Genomic DNA, 24846 nt, shown 5'->3' on the forward strand with positions numbered 1-24846 from the left:
AAGTGTCAACCACTGTCAACAAAAAAAAAAATAACTTTAAAATGCTTCGTAAGCATGGTACTTTTTTTTCATTGAAAAGTAGCACTATTAAGTGCACAATATCTAGCAACCTGATCAGCATATGCATTACCTGTAGTAATAAAAAATAATTTGCTTTTCAATGCACATTACATTTCACAACGGCAACTTTCTCAGGTAATTGTAAAGCCTGTAACAATTCATGAATCCTGTCCCCGTTTCTGATCGGTGAGCCAGAAGAGGTCATGAAACCTCGTTCGGACCATAACTGCCCAAAGTCATGCACAACACCATATCCATACATACTGGTCGTCAGTAAAAAAAAACAAAAAAAAACATAATTTTAAACTGTGATGAAAAACAGCATGCTCCAGTAAGAGTCACTAATTCAGTCACTTGTGCATAAAATACTCAAGGCCATGAAGCTTCGAACACACCAAAAATGGTGCACAGAGCATCACCAGATCTAAATGTTCCTGCATTGTCTCAAACAGGAACCATCAACCAAAAAAGTATTTGATCCTTTTTCCTCTAACGGGGTATCCTGACTATCAGGTCTGTGTTTGGTACACAGTTCAGTAACATCTAGGCAGTCATGTTCCAATTCATTTACATTTTCCTTTCAGCAATGTTTATAAGTCTAAAGTAGCAGGATGAAGTACTCCGCACCTTCTAAGGGTTAAACTCCGGGACCCCAAAATCAGTAACAATGCTCTCTCTTTGGGCAAGGCTCACACCAGCCGCTGCTACCTGTTTTAGGCAGCCTGGTAAAGCAGCAGCAACCGGATCCAAGGAAGCGGAGAAATAGGTACATGGCGGCGTAAATCGTCCTCTAGCATGTGTCAGGAGAGAAAGAGCACAACAATCACATTCATGACAAAACAGTGAAAATGGTTTTGTGTAGTTGGGCACTCCCAGAGCTAATGCTTTGCACAAACTCTCTCTCAGCTCAGTAAAAGCTATCATACAAGCTTCATCAAAAGGGACTGGATCAGTAATACCTTTGTGGGTCAATCTCTGAAATGCTTGGAAATAACAAACAAATTGGAATCCATTTGGCAACAGTAATTCACCATTGCCAAAAACATTCTGACATCTGAGTAACAGGAGGGTTCATTTGCAATATCACTAACCCTTTCTCTGGACATTTTCCTTGCACCTTTCTCTATTTGATGTCCCAAGTACTTCATCTCTGTTTGACAATACTGTAATTCTGTTGGAGTTACTATGTCCATTTTCACTCAAATGATTCAATAAGGCAATAATATCTTGCCTGCATGGGGGGGCGTGGCCAGCCATCTAAGATGGCGGACGTGAGCTGTTTGAGCTCCGCGTTCATACCCCAGCTTATTCGGCATCAGGAGCAATACGCAGGGCCAGCGACTGCAGTGCAGCGACCACTCTGCCGTGCTGAGTCTCCCAGATGCGCCAGAGCCTTCGTTCACGGTCCTGCGGGCCCTCTTCAGACAACGGCAGGGCGCACGCGGCTGCGCGCAGAGGCCTGTGCGCGGGCGACGAGGTGGCGCTGGCCCAGAGTGCTACGACCACGTACGGCCCATGGGGCGTCGACGCTTGGGACATAGCGAAGATCGTGGCGGGTGAGCCGCAGCGGCAACCTCCACAACTGTGCGATGCCCGACCTGGGGGAGGTTGAACTTTGACCCAGAACTGAGGACAGCGCAGGAGAGAGGTGAGCCCGAACAAGTGCGCTCTTGGCAATTCGCAGGGGCTAGTGGCTGGACGGAGGGGCCCCTGGGGGACAGAGGAAACACCAGTGCCTGGGTTGCTCGTGCTGCTGCTCCGTTGTAGTCTGGTGAAGCATGCAAGCGGGCCTGGCCCGGTTTCCCGATGCAGCAGAGGTGCTGAAGTCTGCCACTTGGAGGGCTCAGAAGGGCCTCACCACTATATATCACGTTGCCCGATGCGGCTCTGCGGACCGGGAGGCTGGTAGCGGACCCCAGTCACATTGTGAGGGGTGAAGACAGACATCGCTGGCCAGCCTGCGTTTAACCAACTGTGTGGACATGTGGCCGAATGGCATTCCCTACGCGCTTCGTCCTGCTTGCCCTGGGGGACATGTCGGTAGACCATACGTGGCGAGGATCCTTAGGAGTTGTCCCGTGGAGGGGACGGCGACCTGCCTCCTCGCAGGAGTTCACACAGGCTGTGGCAGGGGTTGGTCGCCTCCGCTCTGGCACCGGCGTTGCCGCCAAGAACACACAGGAGCCTACGCCCCAGGACAGTAAAAACAAAAACTAGATGCCGTACGGGCGGCGGTGGGGCATATAGGCACCTCCCTGGAGCGGGCCCGAACGTCCTTGGAAGGCAAGATAGACAAGGTGGCCAGCGACCTTGCCTTGCTACATGCGGATCACCGCAAATTAGCGGACAAGACAGGAACACTTGAAACGCCTGGATGAGCTGACACCCACAACTCGATTGGAAAGCACAATTGGAGATGTACTGGCCGGCATAGATGAACTGGAACGTCGTGTCGAGGATGCTCAAGGCCGCACCCGGAGAAACAACATACGAGTCGTTGGCCTACCGGAGGGCGTGGAAGGCCAGGACGCTGTCGCATACTCGGAGGCCTGGCTTCGGGGGCTGGTACCGGAGGGAACACCGACACCTTTCTTTTCAGTGGAACGTGCGCATTGGATCCCTACCAGAACACGACCACCAGGAAGCAGTCCACATCCCTTCATACTTCATCTACTCCACTATGCGGACATAGACAACATACTGAGGTCAATCAGATCATCCCCGCCGCCTCAGGTGGACAACGCCCAGGTCATGTTTCCTGATTACACATTGGCAGTGCAAAGAGATTGTGCCTCCTATTTGTCCTTAAAGCACAAGCTCTGGACCCTGGATCTTGAGTAATCTCTATTTCCGGCCAAGGTGCCGAGGGGCAGGCGCACCCGCACGAGACGTGCCCACAAGGCGCGGGATGTATCCCCGGAGAGGGCAATGCATGTCCCTGATCTGGAGCAGATCATTCAGGAGCGGCGTGAGGCGCTGCAGTCAGCGGTGGCCATTAACTCTCCCTCAACCGCTTCGGAGACAGGAACTGAAGCCTCATAACCCAACAGCGAGGACCTTGTTACACCAGACCATCTCTCCGACACAGATCCCCGTCGCACCTGGGGGTGACCCCCCATACAGCGGATGAATTATTCTAGCCCACTTCTGCACTTATCCTAACCCCTTGGCAACCCCACAGGCACACACCCCATGATCCCCAGTCTCTTCAGTAACCAATCCACACTTTGGGAGCTAATTTTTAATATATTACTGATCTGATGGACTGGGGGCGCACCTGTGCATTAATAGGGAGATTTCCCAGCGGGCCGCATCGGACCCTCCTCCATCTCCCTCCCACACCCATTTCTTTCCTCCTATTCATGGTCATCAATATATACTGGCCCTGCAAACAGCCTTCAACATTTACTGGGGAACGTGCCTCACCACACGTTTGCCTTCAAGACACACGGCCTACCCCACTCTCCTACTAGTGAAGACTCATTAGGTGCAGTTGCTTTGTTGACCCAGTGGGTTATCTGGTTTGGGCGGGTGCTGGTTGCTACTCTGCTCTGATGGTATTTTCTTTGTTAGTGTTGTTACGGAGACCATACTTGAGTAGCCTGATGGAGTGTTGGAACCCTATTATCCCATACATAACCCCGCTTGCGTGGACCACATTACTAGTTAGCTGCACTTACTACCGAAACCCACCATGAACACCTACACCACTCTTACATGTAATGTGCATGGCAAACACACACCAAAGAGACGATACTCAATTTACTCCTACCTTAAAAGGCACTCAGCACACAGCTTTTTTGCAAGAGACCCACTTAGTGCTTCCGGAGGTGCCTCGTCTGCGGCGTAGATGAAGGTCAGTTATATGCAACAGGGTACTCCACTTATGCAAGGGGCGTCCTGATTTGGATTAAACCAGGCATACCTTTTGTAGAGGAAGGTCAAATAATCGACGAGCAGGGGCGATACGTTCTAGTGAGGGGACAACTTATGGGCCGGGCACTGGTGTTGGGCTCCATATATGCACCGAACCTGGACCAAGCCTCCTTTCTCCACACTCTGTCCCACCAGTTGTCAGGGTGGAGCGATTACCCCTGGCTGCTAGGCAGGGTCTTTAACAGTGTACTGGATCCAGACCTAGACTGCTCATATCCACCATTGCCCACGGCTCCTACTGTGGCAGCAGTACGAGCGTTAAACATCTGGACTAGAAATTGGCACTTGTTAGACATACGGCACCACCGTAACCCCACCAACAGAATCTATTCATATTATTCTGCCCCACTTCTTTACACGTGCACCTAGATAGAATATAGTGCACACATAATTTATATACTGCAGTCTGAGACACCGACAACCTAGGCCGCACTCACTCAGACCACAACCCACAAATTGTACGACCAGGCTGGGATGCCTCTCCCCCAACGATTCCCACCTGGAAGCTCAGGCCCGAGCTTCTGGAAGATGCAGTGTTTAAAGCATCACTAGATGAGGCAATCCCTGAATACTGTGAACACAACAGAGACACGGCATCCCCCGGCTTGGTAGAGTGGGATGCTTTTAAGGTCTTCATTAGAGGCCACTGTATGGGAACGCAGTGGAGCCTGCGGCGCTCTGTGGAAAATGAACTCACTCGGGTGGAACGGACCCTACTGCGTCCTGAACGAGAGGCTGCCCGGGGTCCCAGGGAGATTGCACTCCCGTTGGCGGCGAGGACTGAACATCTCTCTCTGCTGGATCGGCTGCGCTGCTTAAACTATGCTGCCCACTTGGCTCGCACCCATGCCTCTGCAGATAAATTGGGCAGACTTCTGGCGTGGCTGACCAGGGGCGAGCGGGAATGTGGCCAGATTGTAGAGATACGCTCAATGTCTGGTACAGTGTTTCATATATCCTCAGAGATCCATGCAGAGTTCACGCACCACTATAGAACCCTCTATCGCTCGGTCACGCCACTGATCCGACAGGCCTGTGCAGAATTCCTCTCTGCAATCACACTACCCCGACTGACAGCGGCACAACGCGCTGCACTAGAGGAGCCTCTTGAGCTCTCTGAAATTCAGGCTAGCATACATGATCTCTCTGCAGGCAGAACTCCTGGCCCGGACGGACTCTCGGCCGACTTTTATAAGGCCTTTGCCACGGTCCTTGCAACCCATCTTCTCCGCGTGTACGAAGAGTCAGTGCAGGAAGGTTCACTGTCGATATCGCAGAATGAGACGCTGCTGGTGTTGCTCCCCAAGCCAGGGAAGGACCCCCTGGAGCTTGGCTACTATCGTCCATTGGCAATGCTGAACACAGACCATAAAATACTAGCCAAGACGCTAGCAGCGCAGCTAGCGCCAATGGTGCCGGACCTCATGCACGTGGACCAGAACAGCTTTGTTACACGAGATACATCACATAATATCAGGCGGCTGTTTCGTGTTATGCATTACTCGACACGGGAATGGCCGTTGGCGGGCTGTCTGGTTCTTGACCTAGAGAAGGCCTTTGATGCGTTGGAATGGCCATACCTTTTTGGAGGTCTGCGGCAACTTGGCCTTGGACCTCACTTCCTCCGTATGATTAAACTGCTGTACACGAGCCCCCGGGTCTGGGTCAAGATGAGCGGAGGTATCTCAGAGCTGTTTGAGGTGCGCAGGGGTACCAGACAGGGCTGCCCTCTCTCTCCGCTGCTGTACTCTCTTGCCATGGAATCCGTGGCTGAAATACTGCGCAGTCGGTGCCCCCGTTGGGGCATTCCGCTAGGAGAGGGTATGCATACTGTGTCACTATAAGCTGATGACCTCTTACTGTACTTTAGGGATGTCACGCAGATCCCTCCAGAAGTTGGGACAATTCTGAAACACTTTGCCAACCTTTCCGGGCTACGGGTTAATTGGGCAAAATCCTGCCTTTTTCCCTTTGATCCTAAACTCCCAAACCCACGGCTACACCTTTCCGGAGTTTTAGTTCCCTGGCAGCCGCGCACGTTTAGGTATTTGGGCATCCAAATCTATCACCGAAAAGAAGACTTGTTTGATGGAAACCATAGCAAGGCGGTGTCATCCATCAGATCCCAGATGGTCTTCTGGCAAACACTGCCACTATCGGTAGCAGGCAGAATTGCCCTTTTGAAAATGATTGTGCTGCCACGTCTATTATATTACTTCTCCAATCTCCCATACTATATACCGGTCAGTTCCTTTAGGGAACTGGAACCTAAATTAAGAGAATTTATTTGGAACAAAGGGCGCTGTAGAGTTGCGCTTAAGAAACTTTATCTGCCACTAGCACAGGGCGGGATTTTGGCTCCTAACCTGGAGCAGTAATACTTAGCATCTCAGCTCCAATGGGTGTCCAGATGGCTGGCAGGGCTCCATCTCTCCGATACAGCGACTACCGCGGGACCCTGGTCTCTACTAAGAGTGATGAATTTGTTCCACCCGATCACACGCTCGGCACCGCCGGAGGAGCTTCTCCTTAAAGTGTCCCATAGCTGCTATCATAGGTCCCTGCGACTCACGAGTGGGATCATCCCATTTGCCCCGGCCTTGGCGTTCTTGAGCACGCCCGTGCCTCCGGAGTAGTGACTGGGGCGGAGCTAAGGGCTTGGCACAATGCAGAGCTGCACACATAGGGTGACCTGTACAGTGAGGGCAAACTGATTCCGTTCACTACTCTGATCGCTGACACGGGTCTCCCCGTTGGACAGTTTCTACTTTATAACACACTACTACGCTCCTTATCAAGGGAGTGGGGAGATTTAACGACTGCCCGACTCACCTACTCATACAGGTAATGGGACAGAGCAGGCATCTGATCAAATGGTTCATGGAAGCTCTCAGAACTCACTAGGTGCACGAGAGCGATGCGCTGCGCATGGCTTGGGAATGCGACTCAGCCACACCCTTCACGGACAAGCAATGTGCGTCTGTCATCGCTAGCCACACTAATATACCCCGCAACTCTAGATTTAGACTTATGCCGTATGTATTATGTAAAATTGTATATCTCACGCCAGCTCGTATTAATAAATATTTTCTTTGCTCTGATGCAGCCTGCCCCAGATGCAAATATGTAAATGCAGATCTCTTGCACATGCTGTGGCTCTGCCCCTCCCTGCAGAGTTACTGGGTAGCCGTGGTCAATTGTTTAACAGCATGCACAGAACGCAACATACCGTCTACATGGGAGATCTGTGTGTTGGGTTTGTTTCCTAGGGGTCCTCGTCACAGAGCTACCGCAAGATTCCTAGATTTTGAATTTATAACAGCAAAACGACTGATCACACGCAGCTGGAGGTCGGTGGAGGCTCCAAATGCGTTGGCCTGGAAACTCATTTGCAACCTGGGTGGGTGCGGAGGAGAGAGGATACACTTGACCTGCGTAAATATCCACTATCAGACAGCTGGGATGCCATGCTGACACACTTACAAACCCCAGAAGCAGACTCCACCACAGCGTAGATAGACTAGCATCTAAGGTCAGCCCAATGTTCATCAAGCACTGGGAGTAATATGGGAAGCTCACCGACACGCTCACCAAACATTTCACCCTTCCCCTAAACAGCTAAATTCAGGCAAGGTGTTCGCTACACAACAGTGACCCAAATGTGGCTCAACGCTATACTAACACATGCATTTAATATTGAGAAAATTCCACACACAATAAGGCAAAACACTACCACTATCAAAAATCCGTAGATAATGTACTCCACTGTTTATGAGGGTTATTGTTCCTATTTGTTATTAATCCAGGATCTTCATTTATAAATAACTTAACCCGAATATATGTTTAACAGGAAAAAGCGACAGCAATGTTGTTTGACTAGTACCCTGTGCTTAAACCCAGAGACCAGACTTCCGCATCACACGGAATGTTTCTACCAGAACCCGGGTAAAACTTGCTACCTGTACAACTACACACACCAATTCAGATAATTCATTCACTTACCTAACTATTGCCACAGTAAAGGCACTGGCTGATGCAAGCATTGTTTGCTTACCTATGTAATGCGTAATTGTTTACTGTGTGGCTACAACCATAAGGTCTAACTGCTAGGAAATAACTGTTATAACATTTGAAATACCAATAAAAAAGATTCCTGAAATATCTTGCCTGCATGCTTCTAGTGTATTTGAAGCAACCATTAAGTCATAAATGTACTAAGCCAATGTAGATTGGAAAGGCATTTCCAATGCTTCTAAATTATTTTTTGACAAGGATTCAGAAAAGCCCTGAGGAATTCCACACCAGGAATACATATGATTGCAGAATTTTTAACAAAAGAACAACTGGCTACCCTCATGTAGAGGCACTGAGGGGAAACTGCTTGAGACAAGTCCACTACTGTGAACCATTCTGGGTCACATGGAATTTGGAATAAAATCACTGCTGGATTGGGTACCACTGGACATTTGACCACTGTCATTTTTTCCTCAAATCCTGAACTATGCAAAATTTCCCACTAGGTTTTCCCAAACCCATAATAGGAGGGTTACATGGGCTGCTCAGCACTTCTTTCAAAACCCCTTGCCCAACAAAATCTGCAATTACAGGAGTAAATTACAATTTCAATTACACCTGGTGCCTGGTAGTATTGAGGATTTTTTGGGAAAACTGTATTAGGTTTAACTGTGACCGATTGGTTCCACTCCTTTAATTAGACTAATATTTTTTCCAGATAGATCACAGACTTTCAAAATACCCATGTCTTATAGGTCACATGACTGGTCCAGTACTGTAAATGCAGAAGAAAAAAAAAAGAGTAATCAATGGAGACTTCATTTATTTGATTGCAGTGAATTGGTATGCATGATTCCTCATGGTCACGGTTTGTATGGCAATTCCATCATTTGTGCAAGCAATCAAACATTTTAATTTGCACAAATCTCTTCCCAGCAGATTGCTGGACTTGAGTCACATACTACAAATTTGTGCATGCCTTCAAAATTACCAAATTTAATAAGAATCATTTCAGTAATTGGATTTGTCAGGTGTTGAGTCACTACTACTACAACCGGTACTGTTCTCCCAGCAAGTGTCACTGGGAACTTCTGCAGTTTTGATAGTGTGTAGCTCCTGTGTCAACCAAAATTGAAACTTTATGACTCATAACTGCTCTATTTACACAGGGACCACTCTGATCCACCTCTAATGAAGTTGCTAGCACCCCTTCTTCATCCCAACTCTCACTCACAATTTCATCACTCAATTAAATCTCAGTGTAAGGGGTACTGCGTGATCAGTGACTGACTGTTTTGACTTAATCTTTGACCCATGTTCTGCTGAGGAAGCACTACTTGCTTCTGTGCCACTGGAGCTGGAGGTCTTTGCATTTGCTACTGTTGTGGCATCATTTGCATCTGCTGTTAAATTTGCTGTTGTTGCACCTGCTGTTGGGGAATCTGCATTTTTGGAATTTGCATTTGATTATTCATGTTCTGAACATTTACATTACGATTCCAATTTCGCAGTCTCTCAAATTTGGAAAAAGATTATGTTCATTCATCTGCACAACACCTTCCTGCACCATCAAAGGACATTCCCTCTTCCAGTGTCCAAGACCCCTACACGAGTAAAAATGCAGCATTTTCTTGTCTACATCACTTCGATTAACATTAGAATTCAAATCAACAAGATTTCCATTTCCACCACCACCAAGGCGACCTGGACTTCTTACTCTCACCTGTCCCTGAATCACAATCGTCTGCATGTTTCCCTGTTGTGGAATTCCCTGCATCCCTGATTGTGCCGCTCTAACCTGCATCACCATTGCCTTTTCTTTCAATCTTTTCTGCTTCATGTCAACATAGTCACTGCAATATTTAGCAAACTACAATACTTCATCTACCGATTTTGCTTGGCAGCAAATCAAATGACTCTTAAGCATGTTACCAATTTCAGGTCTCAACCCCTGCACAAACCTGAACACAAAATGAATCATCTTTGGGCTCAATTGTCTCTGTACCACTATAATGCTTGAAACAATCTTTCAGAATATGCATGTAATGACTCCTTTGCTTCCTGAGCTGCCCTATCAATTCTCAACCAATCAATATCTTTAGGGGAATTTCTAATTTTCAAAAATTCAATCACTTTATAATAGCTTTTCATTACTTCAGAAGATGGTGCACCTGTAGCTGAATCTCATGGAGGCTCACTCCAGTCAGTCAGCAGTCCTTTTGCATTCAATGCATAAATCAGCTGGGACCACTATTTCTAAAAGCATATTTAAATCATCCCACAAACATTTTGCAAGTTTCACAAATCTGTCTGTCTGCTACCATTCCACTGACTCTCTCAATCTAGGGTAATCATTTGTGAATGACAAAATATCACTTCTGCTCCAAGGGACATACACATATTTACCTCCAGGAATTTCACTCATTGGTAATATTTTTACTAGACTGTCAGTCTGTCTAGTGTCAGTAGAGTTTGAAGTCACAGACTTTCCTTCTGTTCTCTTTTCTTTACCCATCTACCTTCCCATTTATCTAATGCTCCCCATGATTGAATACTTTGGACTAATATGAATTTTCATTCCTGGTGATCTCTTGTTTACAATTTGATTCAAAAGATATTGCAATCTGTAATTCCTCTTTAATGGTTTGGATTTCTCAATATCCACTTCATATTTTTCTGCAAGCTCTGATCATTTCTGATGTGCCAATCCTGCTCCATTTGTGACATCTTTTTACACATGAAACGTAACATCTTCATTTACAAGTATTTTTTTTAAATTCAAGTGTTCCCTCAATCATTTCATTTAATTTTGCCAGAATCAGTGTTCTTTCCCCTTCAGCAACTGTTTTCATTGCCAGCGCTCAACTCCCTTTCTCCAACTACTCTGTTAACTGCTAAGCTGCCAAGCCTTGTAAAGGAACTTTATTATTCACATTGGAAACACATTGAGGAGTATTACATGGCAGACCCTTCACTCTCTCAGGTGACATTAGAGCTGGATTAGGAGGCTCCAAATTTTGTAAAATCCTAGAATTTAAGTTTATAAGCGGACCTGTTGTCAAAAGTCTGATTTATTGGAGACATAATTCCCACAGTAGCACCGAGTTTCGTCATTTCAATTAAAAAGATTCTGCATATTGCTCTCATTATTTTCCTGAGTATACAATGGAACAACTGGACCAATTAGGACAGGATTTGTTTATGCTTCTGGGCTTGAAGTATTCTGATTTCTTAAGCAAATTATTCCAGAACTCTGACCTGTAGATACTGACGAACCCAACTGCGATATTGTTACTGGATTATACATTGGAAGTGTTTGAACTGGACTAACAACTTGCACAGGAGTAATTGAATTAGGTGTAGACTCCGCCTGAAACACCATTGGTTTTTGGATAATCTGTGGTGCCACTGGAACTGTAATACTAGATGTAGAACTAACAGGAACTGTAGAATATCACAGGCTGAGCTACAGTTTGAATCACAGGAGTCTAAGTTACTGTAATAATAGGAACATTAGTTGCAACCTGTAGCCGACTCGGTCACTACAACTGGAGGTGCACTTGGACTAGCACCTTGATTTGCTTCTACTACATATGGAGAACAATTTCACAATAATCGTGTTATAAATTCATCAACACCCGAATCACTATCATAAGTCAGTGATCTATTAGCTTCCTTTGAACCGGACTCAGTCATTTCAGAATTCTTAGTCTTTGATCAGAGACAGTTATCTTTCTGTTGTGAGATTGCATGAAATATTCCAGTACTTGTAAGGTTTCTGTTCTCCAAGATTTCTGCTGATTATCCCATTTGGCTTCTAGCAATCGTTTCTCACCTTTTTGCATTGGTCTCTCAAATATTAATTTCTCTTGTCTGGCTACTAGCTCCCAAATAGCTAAAGCTTTAAATCGTGATTGTCTTAGAAAGGGTTTTCATTCATACCCTTCTCAATAACATTCTCATATTAAAACTTCCATGAGCAGGAAAAGCTAAGCTCCCTTCCTTCTCCGTTATTTTGCACCGCTGTTTTAATAATAGGAGCACTCCGTTTGATCACACAGAGGTACACATGGTTTCTGTTGCACATTTCCATAAACTTGTGAAGAAGCAAATATACTGTTGAACAGCCAGCACAGGAAAGAAAAACAGTATTTAACAATCTTTGGTTTCTCTTGGCTACTAGTAATCAGAGAAGGCCATCAATATATATGTTTGCTGTTCCATCCAACTCCCCTTCTTCCAACATGCTTGCCACACACCCCATACACGTATCATCAGTCCAATAGATCTCCTTACTCCATTTGTCTTTTGAAACCTCATGTATAAACAACAAAGCAGTTTAGAAGAACACACACACACACACGGAGTAATTGGTTCAATTTTTTGTTTTTATTGTCCTTTGGTCTATACAAAACGTACAGGAAAATAAAAATTCTTGCTAGTCAAAACCACAAAGCAAACCCTTGTCTGTTCCCTTACAACTGAAGGCGTTCCATCACAATTCAAGATCCTCATTAAAAAAATCATTTAAAAAGTAAAAAATGCAAAATTAAAGACTCCACTCACCAGAAAAATCTTTTAAGAGTGAAAAGCTGGTAGAGTTGCTTTTCCTATTAGTTAAAGGTTTTCTAGTTAAAGCAATAGTATCAAAATTGGTTTCACTTTTGTTCACATATATCTTTCATTTTCAATGTTTTCATCGTTTGTAAAAATTTACACATTATTCTGCTGCAACACTGTTGTGTTGAGAAGTGAAGTTAAGCACCTCTACCAGAAAACAAGCTGAGTCATTTACCACTTTCCTGCACCCAGTGACTGCTGCAGACACAAATGGCTCACAAACATTGCTCTCCTACCTTCAGGCTTCAACTCAGCATCTTCTGGTTAAGATGGCAGGAGAACAGAAGATAGGAAACTGTGCTTTTATAGTGGTTTTCCATCTTGTAGAAAAATGATGGAGCCTTTGTGTGAAGATTCCTTCCAAGTTAACAAATAACCTGCATCACAATGCGCTGGAGCTCAAGGGCCTTTGAGCTAGTTCCTCGCCATTTCAGGTAATCAGCAAACAGACTGACCAATTTAATTTCAGCCACAGGCCAAATGTATGATAGAAGTCGACCAGCACAGGTTCTCCAAGATCATAAGAAGTGGAGGTGGAATGGAATTTGTTCGCCATATAATTCAGAACCAAGAAAATAAGGGCTACCCCAGAGAGTCTCTCAGAAGTCCTGCTAATCTGCTGAACCCAACATAAGCATCTCTTCCTTGTATCCTTTGCAAAAAAAGGCATTTTAGGCGTTGAAGGTGCAGCGAACTGGATGAATGTTCCAAGTTATGTAGGCATGGATATATGTGTATACACATACACACACAGTGAGGGCTGGAAAGCATGGTGGACTAGGGAAAGGATTAGCAAAGGAGCATGCATAGTGCAGTCAGGGGTCATCAATGATTGTAAAGAAGTGAAGTAGAAAGGGGACACCAAGCATGTTAAAAAACAATTGATAAGGGATGTAGCTCCAGTGAAGTGGTAAAAGCAACCTGAAACATCTACAAAGATTAGCCGTAGCTATTATTTGAAGGTCAATAGGCGACTTGCCACTATTGGTCTTAAAATGTTAAAATACATACAAATTAATTTATGGATTAAAGCACAAACTTAAAAAATAGACAGCAAAAGCCATTTGCACCATATTAAAATATAAAAAAAGAAATATATTTATATATATATATTTATATGTTTAGAAAAGGCTTCTATCAGACCAACACAAGCTTTACCAGTCTGCAGTTTGATTTTGTTTCACTTTTAATTATGGAATTGGACAATGTTGCTAAACGTAGTCCTGGCGATTAAACGCCTCTTCTGACACAGAGCATGAATTTAAAAAAAAAAAAAAAAAAAAAAAGCTTGCTTTTGGGAATGGAAATTGTTGCTTAGGCACTTCGATCTCCCAGCCTCATCAGTCTTGGTCATCCTTTTCTGGATTAGATTTCTGAAATGAGTCGAAATAACAAAATTATTCAAAACGTAGAACCGTCTGACATTCCTAGTTAGAATCATTTTATTTATGCTTTTCAATATGTTTGAGAAAAATTACCAGTTGAAATTGTGCTACCTTCACGCCTGCTTAAAGATCTACACCAAAGGAAGGGGTGGTCATGAAGTAACTTTACATGTACATCCAAAGAATAAGAAAACACAAGCTTACTTTTACTTGCGAGAATTGTCTGGTTCACCAACCTTTTTCCACTTTAGAGGTCATGGGACTAGGGGCTTACACACAACTACAACGAAAGCTGGGCAACGTAGATACAATGCATGAGTAGCCACAAATGTGCCACCACCCTATGATAAAGTTTGCAAACTCTCAGCTTCTTTTAATGAGCCTTTTAAATGGGGGAACTATTTCACTTTTAAGCACCGTAGTGTTCTGGTTCAACTCATGGAATGATTTCTAAGAAGGGGAGCATGAATGGAAAAAGACAACTACCTTGGACCGCTAAACTCAAGAATCATGCCTGGCAACCTCCTGGACGAATCAATCAATGGCAGGAGAGCCACTCCGGGATGGCCTCTAATTTGTGATAGAATCCTAGTCTGAACATAGACAGTCAATATGGCATTTGGCAGAATCAGATGATAGGAGTGCGGAGGTAAGGGAGCCAAGACCTTCACATAGCTATAAGCTGTGTTGAACGCAAGTCGAACCTTACTTCTACATGTGAGGATACCAGTGTCTAAGTGGTAATTTAGTGACAATGCATAGCAAGCACACAATCCCCCTTTAACAGAGCAAATAGCATAAACTTAAAGACTTACTCTGCTATTGCAATCCTACATGATGCTTTCAAGAGGTTAGCGCTCTATGCTGCCCATTAAGAGACAGAGGGATAAAAAATATATATATATATATATATATATATATATATTGTGTAACATCAGGATCAGGAGGAATTTTGTCCAGTCAGTCTATCCTCCTACTTGAAATAATAACTTTCAATGAAACTGACTACCTTACAGATCTAGGAAGAAGCATAGTAAGCAGAGATACCCGTCTGTTTCAAGACAAAAGGGCTTTACCCACCTGGCATGCTTTCTATTCGTACCCTCTTGGCATCAATCCTATCGTTCTTGGTGCAGGATACAAACTGTCAACCTATCAGGGACCTTATTTGAGAGAAACAAGGATTGTATTTTGTATGCCGCTCTGAAAATATGGTAATGTGAAAGTAGTGTGCAGAGGTGAAGTGACGTCTATTAAAACTAGCTAGTAGGTGGACTATGTACAATTTAGTGTGTCCCTTAGCGGTAGATAAAAAAAAAAAAACAGGGGGAGGGGAATAGTAAGACCTACTAGAGGAGGTCAACCCTCTAATGAGGTGTCAGTGGCATTCTTCAGGACTAGGTTGCCATTTCAGCTTTTAACATGCAAAAAGAACAGTTATTGTTCACAATCCTCTTATGTCGAGGTATAATAAAAGGTCTATTCTTCTGTCTTCGGACATGTGGACCACGAAAGTAAGATTAGTTAAGCTACATCCTTGATTGTGAAGTAATGGATCCAGACTCCAGTGTAGTCTGTGCTCAATGACATCTCGAACAGCTCAAGGAACTGGGCCGCGGGATTGTTTAATAGTGTAGATTGGAAAAAATATTAGCGAATACACATCAGGAATAGGGATTGCGCAGCAATAACTGGTTCGGAATCGCAGGAGAATGGAAGAAAAGCATGCAGCGCTCTTGCGTGACAAGCTGGGTGTAAAGAAATACTTAAATGGTTCAGGATTGCTACTCTCTAAGGAGGCAAACATCGGGCACATGGAGTTACGATTAGGACACCTCTGACTGGTTCAGCCCTCACTCATCCTCTTAAATGGAGGACTGTGAAGGCCTCCATGGGAGTCAGCTTGGAAATTGTACGGCCTTACAACAGTCAGAACCATATTAAATTCAGAGCTATGAAGATTGCTTTAAGTACATAACGGCTAGGGGTTACTAAGTACACTGTCCTCAGTGAGTTTAACACCCACCCGGTCTTCAGAGACCATTAGACCCAAAACATCTAGCTGAGAACACCAGTGGAAGACTAAGCATTGAAGCACATCACAACACGGAAAGGATTTTTGGATTTAGAGGAGTTTTCTAATCATACAGAAATAGAATTGAAAGGGCTTTTACATTGTATGCAGTTGGTAATTAACACCCCTACATCGAGGGTGCTGCACATTCACTGTCATATGCCTTTCCCAATGCTTACCAGGATTTACACTGATCTTCTGTAGGATCGTGGAGATGTGAAGTCCCATACAACTTAGAAGTGATCATTCTGCCACGTGACAATGGGATGTCTTTGGTCCTGAACAAAGACCGGGTGTCCTACCCTCTTTTGTTCTCAATTAATGCATTATGCAGAGGTGGGATAGCGGGGGTGCAAATACATATCACAGAGGTGGATCTAGGGCATTAAAACATAGGAATGTGGAGAGCTCCATTGGAAAAAATGGAATGTCTTATGGCCAATAATGGCTGGACACCTGCTGCACCAACATTAAGAGTTTGTCTTTGTTTGTCCCTTTTTAACCACAGTTAAAAAGGGATGGGGATGTTCTAACAGCATTACAGCACTTCTGCCTCAGGCTATATTGGTTGTTAAAAAACATCACTACTGTTAAAGGCCTGAGTTGCAGGTTTGGGGCATTTAACAGCCAATATATCCCTTGCCAGAGGTATATAATACTATATTAAAACACTGGAATGTTTACAGCTCAATTGAAGACAATGGAGTGCTTCAGGCTTTTAACAGCTGGTAAAATCCGAGATCACCAACATTCCAATGCTGGTCTTCACAGCTGTTGGTGTGAACAAAGGCCTCAAAGAGCCCAAAGGGATTTCAGTCCCCTCAGGCTCCGTGAGGCCTTTGTCTTAACAATTAGAAAGGTCTGCCCTCTATAGACTGAATGTTCTAACAGCCTTATAGCCTGCCTTAGCTGGGCTTTACCAGCCAATAAAGGCCCACTCCATTGTTAAAGGTCCTTGGTTTCAGCTCGGGGCTCTAACACTGGCGCAAGCGTTTAATTGCTGTTATAGCCCGCTATGGCAGGCTATATAATATCACTGGAATGTGAGGCACTCCAGTGAAGACAGAGTGGCAAATGGCCAACATCAGTTGGTATAAACCTTTGGCTCCAGCATTTCAATGTTTGTCCTATTGTTTCTCCATCCCGATTTTGACCATTCCAGCCTCACTGGGTGGAATATTCCAAGAACTTTGCAGGGCTGTTATGCTGGTTGTTAAAGACTTTCTCCCTCCACTGTGGATTGGGCCTATACCTCACATAGAAGCCCTTTAATAGCCAGTTTAGTCCCTGGCAGTGGGCAATGTTCTGTTACAACAATGGATTGCTGTGTGCTCCATGAAAACAATACAGTGGCAGAAAAAACTAATAATGGTCAGCTGCGCAACAATTCAAGGTCTCTCATCCCGTATTTTTGTGTATGGACTGTGGGTACATCATTCTCACCTGAAGCTTGGGCCTTCAAGAGAAAATGGCATTTAATAAATGGTATGGTTCTCAGAAAAAAACAAAAAGTAAAACCTACAGAATGGAAGGCTACAAAGAGGAATTAATTGATCAAGTAACATTGGCTCTAGAGTTTCCATCAATCAATTTGCTACACATGGCAGCAAAAAAAAACAACTGGACTGAAATGCCAGTTCGTGGTGTGTTGACATGTTAAGAAGAATGAGGAATTAACCAGGGATGCCAGAAAGCAACAGGTCAGTACAAAGAAGGCAACAAAGGGATAAGGGCATATCATTATTCTTACCACTCTCCTGTTAAAGAACTGATCAGATGCGGAAGAGTTTAGCTCATCATCCCTCACCCCAGTTTCTCGCTTTATTCTTTTACGTCAAGGTTGACAGTGCTGTTTTCATCTGACCTATTTTTACCAATCCTTTAGAGCATAGATGGAGGGAGGCTTATTTCAGCCTGAAGAACTATTTCATACTCACTTCACCCCGTTGGCCGTTTGGAGTATCATTCCACCTCTGAGTTGCAGTGCAATGCATGTGGTGAGGATATTCTGTATCACTAATGTACACAGAATCATTACACATACATTTTTGTTTTCAGATATATAGTATACAGAAAGACTGTTCTTTTATTTTGTTGTTTTCACTGTAGTGGGTTGTTTTTGAATATTTTAGTCTGGACTCAAAATGCAAGCCTGACCTACGGATTTTCCCAGCTCCTGTTTGCATTTGTGAAAAAGGATAGCAAATTAGGATGTGATAGGTGTAAGGAAATGCCTCCTTGACATGGTTACCCCCTGACTTTTTGCCTTTGCTGATGCTAGGTTTTGAATTGAAAGTGTGCTGAGGCCTGCTAACCAGGCCCCAGCACCAGTGTTTTTTCCCTAACCTGTACTTTTGTATCCACAATTGGCACACCCTGGCATCCAGATAAGTCCCTTGTAAATGGTACCCCTGGTACCAAGGGCCCTGATGCCAAGGAAGGTCTCTAAGGGCTGCAGCATGTCTTATGCCACCCTGGAGACCCCTCACTCAGCACAGACACACTGCTTGCCAGCGTGTGTGTGCTGGTGAGAACAAAATGAGTAAGTCGACATGGCACTCCCCTCAGGGTGCCATGCCAGCCTCTCACTGCCTATGCAAGTATAGATAAGTCACCCCTCTAGCAGGCCTTACAGCCCTAAGGCAGGGTGCACTATACCATAGGTGAGGGCACCAGTGCATGAGCAGTGTGCCCCTACAATGTCTAAGCAAAACCTTAGACATTGTAAGTGCAGGGTAGCCATAAGAGTATATGGTCTGGGAGTCTGTTTTACACGAACTCCACAGCACCATAATGGCTACACTGAAAACTGGGAAGTTTGGTATCAAACTTCTCAGCACAATAAATGCACACTGATACCAGTGTACATTTTATTGTAAAATGCACCACATAGGGCACCTTAGAGGTGCCCCCTAAAACCTTAACCGACTATCTGTGTAGGCTGACTGGTTCCAGCAGCCTGCCACAACCGAGACATGTTGCTGGCCCCATGGGGAGAGTGCCTTTGCCGCAGGACACTCCAGCTAGTGGAGTTGCCCACCCCCTCAGGCCACGGCCCCCACTTTTGGCGGCAAGGCCGGAGAAAATAATGAGAAAAACAAGGTGGAGTCACTGACCAGTCAGGACAGCCCCTAAGGTGTCCTGAGCTGAAGTGACTAACTTTTAGAAATCCTCCATCTTGCAGATGGAGGATTCCCCCAATAGGATTAGGGATGTGACCCCCTCCCCTTGGGAGGAGGCACAAAGAGGGTGTACTCACCCTCAGGGCTAGTAGCCATTGGCTACTAACCCCCCAGACCTAAACACGCCCTTAAATTTAGTATTTAAGGGCTTCCCTGAACCTAAGAATTTAGATTCCTGAAACTACAAGAAGAGGACTGCTGAGCTGAAAAAGAACAGAAGACACCAACTGCTTTGGCCCCAGACTTACCGGCCTGTCTCCTGCCTTCCAAAGAAACCTGCTCCAGCGACGCTTTCCAAGGGACCAGCGACCTCTGAATCCTCTGAGGACTGCCCTGCTTCAAGAAAGACAAGAAACTCCCGAGGACAGCGGCACTGCTCCAAAAGAACTGCAACTTTGTTTCAAGGAGCAGATTTAAAGACCCCTGCAACTCCCCGCAAAAAGCGTGAGACTTGCAACACTGCACCCGGCGACCCCGACTCGACTGGTGGAGAACCAACACCTCAGGGAGGACCCTCCGGCGACTCCAAGACTGTGAGTAACCAAAGTTGTCCCCCCTGAGCCCCCACAGCGACGCCTGCAGAGGGAATCCCGAGGCTCCCCCTGACCGCGACTGCCTGAACTTCATTTCCCGACGGCTGGAAAAGACCCTGCACCCGCAGACCCAGCACCTGAAGGAACGGAACTCCTGTGCAGGAGTGACCCCCAGGAGGCCCTCTCCCTTGCCGAGGTGGTGGCTACCCCGAGGAGCCCCCCCCTTGCCTGCATCGCTGAAGAGACCCCTTGGTCTCCCATAGGAAACTATTGGAAACCCGACGCGTGTTTACACACTGCACCCGGCCGCCCCCGCGCTGCTGAGGGTGTACTTTTTGTGCTGACTCGTGTCCCCCCGGTGCCCTACAAAACCCCCCTGGTCTGCCCTCCGAAGACGCGGGTACTTACCTGCAGGCAGACTGGAACCGGGGCACCCCCTTCTCTCCATTGAAGACTGTTTTGGGCACCTCTTTGACCTGTGCACCTGACCGGCCCTGAGCTGCTGGTGTGATAACTTTGGGGTTGCTCTGAGCCCCCAACGGTGGGCTACTTTGGACCCCAATCTCAAACCTGTAGGTAATTTACTTACCTGCTAAAACTAACATTACTTTACCTCCCCCAGGAACTGTGAAAATTGCACTAAGTGTCCACTTTTAAAACAGCTTATTGTGTTTTATGTAAAAAGTATACATGCTAATGTAATGATTCAAAGTTCCTAAAGTACTTACCTGCAATACCTTTCAAATGAGATATTACATGTAGAATTTGAACCTGTGGTTCTTAAAATAAATTAAGAAAATATATTTTTCTATAACAAAACCTATTGGCTGGATTTGTCTCGGAGTGTGTGTTCCTCATTTATTGCCTGTGTGTATGTACAACAAATGCTTAACACTACTCCTTGGATAAGCCTACTGCTCGACCACACTACCACAAAAGAGAGCATTAGTATTATCTCTTTTTGCCACTATCTTACCTCTAAGGGGAACCCTTGGACTCTGTGCATGCTATTCCTTACTTTGAAATAGCACATACAGAGCCAACTTCCTACAATAGGCGACAGATAATCCAGAGCCAAGTACAACATACTTCTGCTTGTACTGTTGCACAGTGTAATAAACAGTGAACCAGGAAGGCCTTTTGAGGTATTTGGGAGGTACCTATAAGGACTCCCCAATGACAAATAACACAGGGGAGCTGTAGCCTTTTGAGGAACTTAAACCCATCTCAAAGTCAAACTGACTGAAAGCTATGTCAATGCACGTGTATGGACTGCTGTTATGGCATCAACATTGCGTGCAAGCAATTCAATAGGGCCGAACAGGTATATGATGATTGGAGAACACGTACCTATTTCATGAGACCGAAAAGACTATCATATGATACCTGCTACTTGACTGCATCTGTCTTTGACAGCCAGGACGGACGAAGCAAGAATCAACCAAGTGGGAACTGACTCAAGCAGAAGACTGTCAGCTTCCATGAACAGCCCTGAAGGCAGACAACCAAGTCGCACAAACGTACCCAAAATTATAAATAAAAGACATGGACGAAGATAAGAGGGGGTGAAGCCTGCCAAAAAGAAATACAGTAAAATATCAGTGAGAGAACATCTGTGCATAAGGACTTGCAGCAGGTTTGGTCCACAAGGTAGATCAGAACGAAGTACTGTGGTTAACATAGTACAACTGAGCTTCCACAAAATGGACGCATGGATAGTATTGGTTGCATACAATTTTGATTTTCACAAATTCGGCAGGTCCTAACCTGTCTAAAGTTTAAACTAGGTTTGAATTCGATCAGTAAACTCCAGAGCCTATAGAGGTAACAAACCCAAATCAATAGTTCTATAGCACAGTTACCTTCTACGACACATACAGAGTCTTTTCAGCCCGATTCATCATTAATGGTCTTTACTAGGTAGGCACCTCTTCTCTAGGGCTACATTTCTCAGTCTGAGGTCCAACACCATTGACTAGCCACAATAAACTTCCTTCCAGTGTCCTTTTAGAGCTCCACTACAGCATTCGGGAGCTGGGAATGACACGTTTGTTTTCAAGAGACTGACTGATGTATTTGTTATCCCCGTTCATGACTGGCAACCAAAAGTTTCAAGTCATAACATCCCATGAGAAGCAATCATGACATGGTTTGACCCGCAGTAATCACCAAATGAGACAGCACGTCTAGGTTCATTACAGTCATAGGCCTTTCGAAACATTGAGCCTATCTAGCAAAAGCACGCATCACCATTAACCAGACAACCTTACCTTGTGCAAAGCAGATTTACGCCATCATGTCATGAAAGCGGCCACGGTCACTATAGTTATCGGGTAAGTAGTCCATCTCTATGTCTCCACCAATATCTATATTCTCTAGAACGTCTCCATGGTATACAGGGCGGTAATTGTCCATATCTGGAGAGGAAACAAAAGCAGCTGTTCCATCATAACTGAACTTGTTAAACGCCAAGCTTTGGTTCTTGAAGATATCAAATAGGATGTGCAATTGATCAATACTACTTAATTTTAGATACATTATGTGATGAAAAATATTCCTACAGATTAATCACCTTCTGAACTATCTTTCTAGGCTTGAGACTGACCTGGAAAATATTTTTCCAGCAATATCCCTCCCAATGGGCTTCATGCAGCCTCAGCATGACTCCACAGCCGAATGTTGGTCACAGAAGTCACCACCTGGCTCTTTCTGGTTTCAGCAAAGCCCACAAAGAGCTGATCATCCATTCTATTTTGTTGCATGCAGTCAATTTAACAAGACTCCGCATGCGTAGGATCTAGTCTAGGCTGGGAAGCTGCAAAAGACTAACTTACTGGGCATAAAAAAAAAATAGATCGAAACAATACTGTGAAAGAGACAAACTAAATGGCCCTAAAGTTCTCTGATCCTAGGAGCCAAGGGCCAGATGTACAAAGCCCTTTTGCAATTCTTAGCGGTCCGTTAAGTAATGCAAAACGACCTCTTAAGTACAAGGGCCGTTAAGAAATCGCAAATTGTGATTTCTACCCTGTAGAAATCGTAATTTGAAATTCCAAGAATAGGAAATTGAAAAGATGTATTTCCTATTTGCAATTCTTACTCGGATGTACAAAGCATTTCCTAAATGTGACTTGGGCATTTAAGGAGATGCAATTACCACCGACTTAAGGTCGGTGGTAACCAGGTGCAATTAAAAAAAAAAAAAAAAAAAAAAAAAAAAAAAAAGAACCTACAGTGTTTTTTTAAACTTTTTTTTTCATGCACCTTAGGCACATGTGTGCTCTACAGGTGCACCCCTATTTTTGCCCTTTGCCATCCCTGCAGGTCCACTGTCTAAAATGCAATGGGATTTTTCTTAATACTGATTTCCTAATAGCGATTCCTACGTGGTAAGAATCGCTATTAGGAAATTGGTATCTTTGTACAGAGCATTTTGCATCTCTTGAATAGCAATTTCTATGAAGTCACTATTTATGAAATGCAAAATTGTATTTTTGTATATGTGGTCTTAAGTTATTGCCACCAACAAAACTGTTCAGAGCGAGAACTTATACTGTGCAACCGTGCATCAGCTCGAATGTTTATGCCATTAAAAACGTCAACAAGGTTCAAATCCTACAGAGGAGAAATAAACTAAGTGGGGGAAAATAAGTTAAACACCTCTTTCAGAAAACTTGCCTCTAATTGCAATATAAACATGGATGGCTGTCCAGGAAGCCATGAAGGCAGACAGGGAACCCACACAGCTCTTAATGGTCATAGCTGCCAGGCCCTGCTGTGTAAGGTACAACACAAATTGCAAGATTTTGAACAGGCTAGATTTAAAGGGATTTAGACTTCACAATTCGCATCACTGAACCCAGCAACCCGAGTAGATGGCTGTCAACATACCATTTGCAACTTTATCAGGTCAGCAAAAGAACATCACTAAACAGCCACATGTTCAGAGCTTAGAACTAAGGAGGTGGACCAGACTATATTGCTGCCAAAAGCAGGTTTGGTCTATACTGGATGGTGAGAAGTGGTCACCTGCAGAGTGCCAACAGATCAGTGTACGAGATCCTCACTGCCCAATCAGAGGTAATATGGATCAGAAGTACTTGATCTTTAGGACTTTTGACAGAAATGTAATAGTTGGTAAAAAGATCTACATATGTAAACTCCAACCTGAAGATTCTAAGTCGCTTTGGGTTGAGGATTGAGTGAGAGAAGACAGCATCCACCACCACATTGAGTGAGACTCAGATGAGCTGCCACCAGAAAAATGTGCCACTGCTGCACCGAAGCCAGAGGGGAAACACCTTTCCATATATAGAGTACATGACCCAATGCCATCCAGTTTGCTGATATAAAAGGATGGTGGTGTCTAATTAAATCTAAATGCCTTCATGGCAAGGCAGACTGTCCACACTACAGTTGCCCAGGCTTGTGGAGGGCTGAAGGGACGACTCAACAAATGGTTGGAGAAGGTTCATCCACCACTGCAGATCTAAATGAACGGATTGGGATATTTGCACTTAAGCCATTAGGCTACCTGGATGATTAAGTCATTGTATACTCAGCCGCCACTATAAGACTCTCATACACCATCTGGCACCAATAGAATACTCAAAGCTATGAGACCAAGCGGATTAAGACCTGCAGCAACAGGATTCGGTGAGCCAGGAACCTGATCTCCTGAATATCCACCATCTACTAATAATGAGGAAAGCCCTTCATGCAGGTTGCATCCAGGTCTCCCCCTAGGAAGGTCAGATTCTGCACTGGATAGAAGTAATACCTCGATGAGAAAGCCCAAATTGTGGAGAAGAATCATTGTTAAAAGTGCTTCTTGACCAGCATTGGAGACTGCTCTTTCTTGTACCTGAGGTCCACGTATTGCAAATAGAGGACTGCTGGCTGTTTCAGTGAAGCATTCACAGCAACCAGCACTTTCATAAATGCATGAAGCAGTCATCAGTTCGAACAGTAGAACCATAAGTTGAAAATGCTGAGGACCCACCATGACCCCCAGGTAACGTCTGTAGACAGGGAAATGTTGG

The 24846-nt window shown here is 44.7% G+C and overlaps 1 protein-coding gene across 1 annotated transcript in view; it reads right to left on the reverse strand.

The window, feature by feature from the left end:
- Positions 1 to 13793: 13793 nt before the first annotated feature.
- The window catches only part of JUP (junction plakoglobin), a 127230-nt gene continuing 116177 nt past the window's right edge, over positions 13794 to 24846 (reverse strand). Inside the window, exons 14-15 of the mRNA XM_069237656.1 lie at positions 22075 to 22221; positions 13794 to 14003 (exon numbers count right to left, since the gene is read on the reverse strand). Coding sequence (XP_069093757.1) covers positions 22091 to 22221 — 131 coding nt within the window. The 3' untranslated portion in view covers positions 13794 to 14003; positions 22075 to 22090. The remainder of the gene's footprint in view (positions 14004 to 22074; positions 22222 to 24846) is intronic.

The sequence above is a fragment of the Pleurodeles waltl genome, chromosome 6 (genome assembly GCF_031143425.1).
Source record: "Pleurodeles waltl isolate 20211129_DDA chromosome 6, aPleWal1.hap1.20221129, whole genome shotgun sequence".
Taxonomy (NCBI): Eukaryota; Metazoa; Chordata; class Amphibia; order Caudata; family Salamandridae; genus Pleurodeles; species Pleurodeles waltl.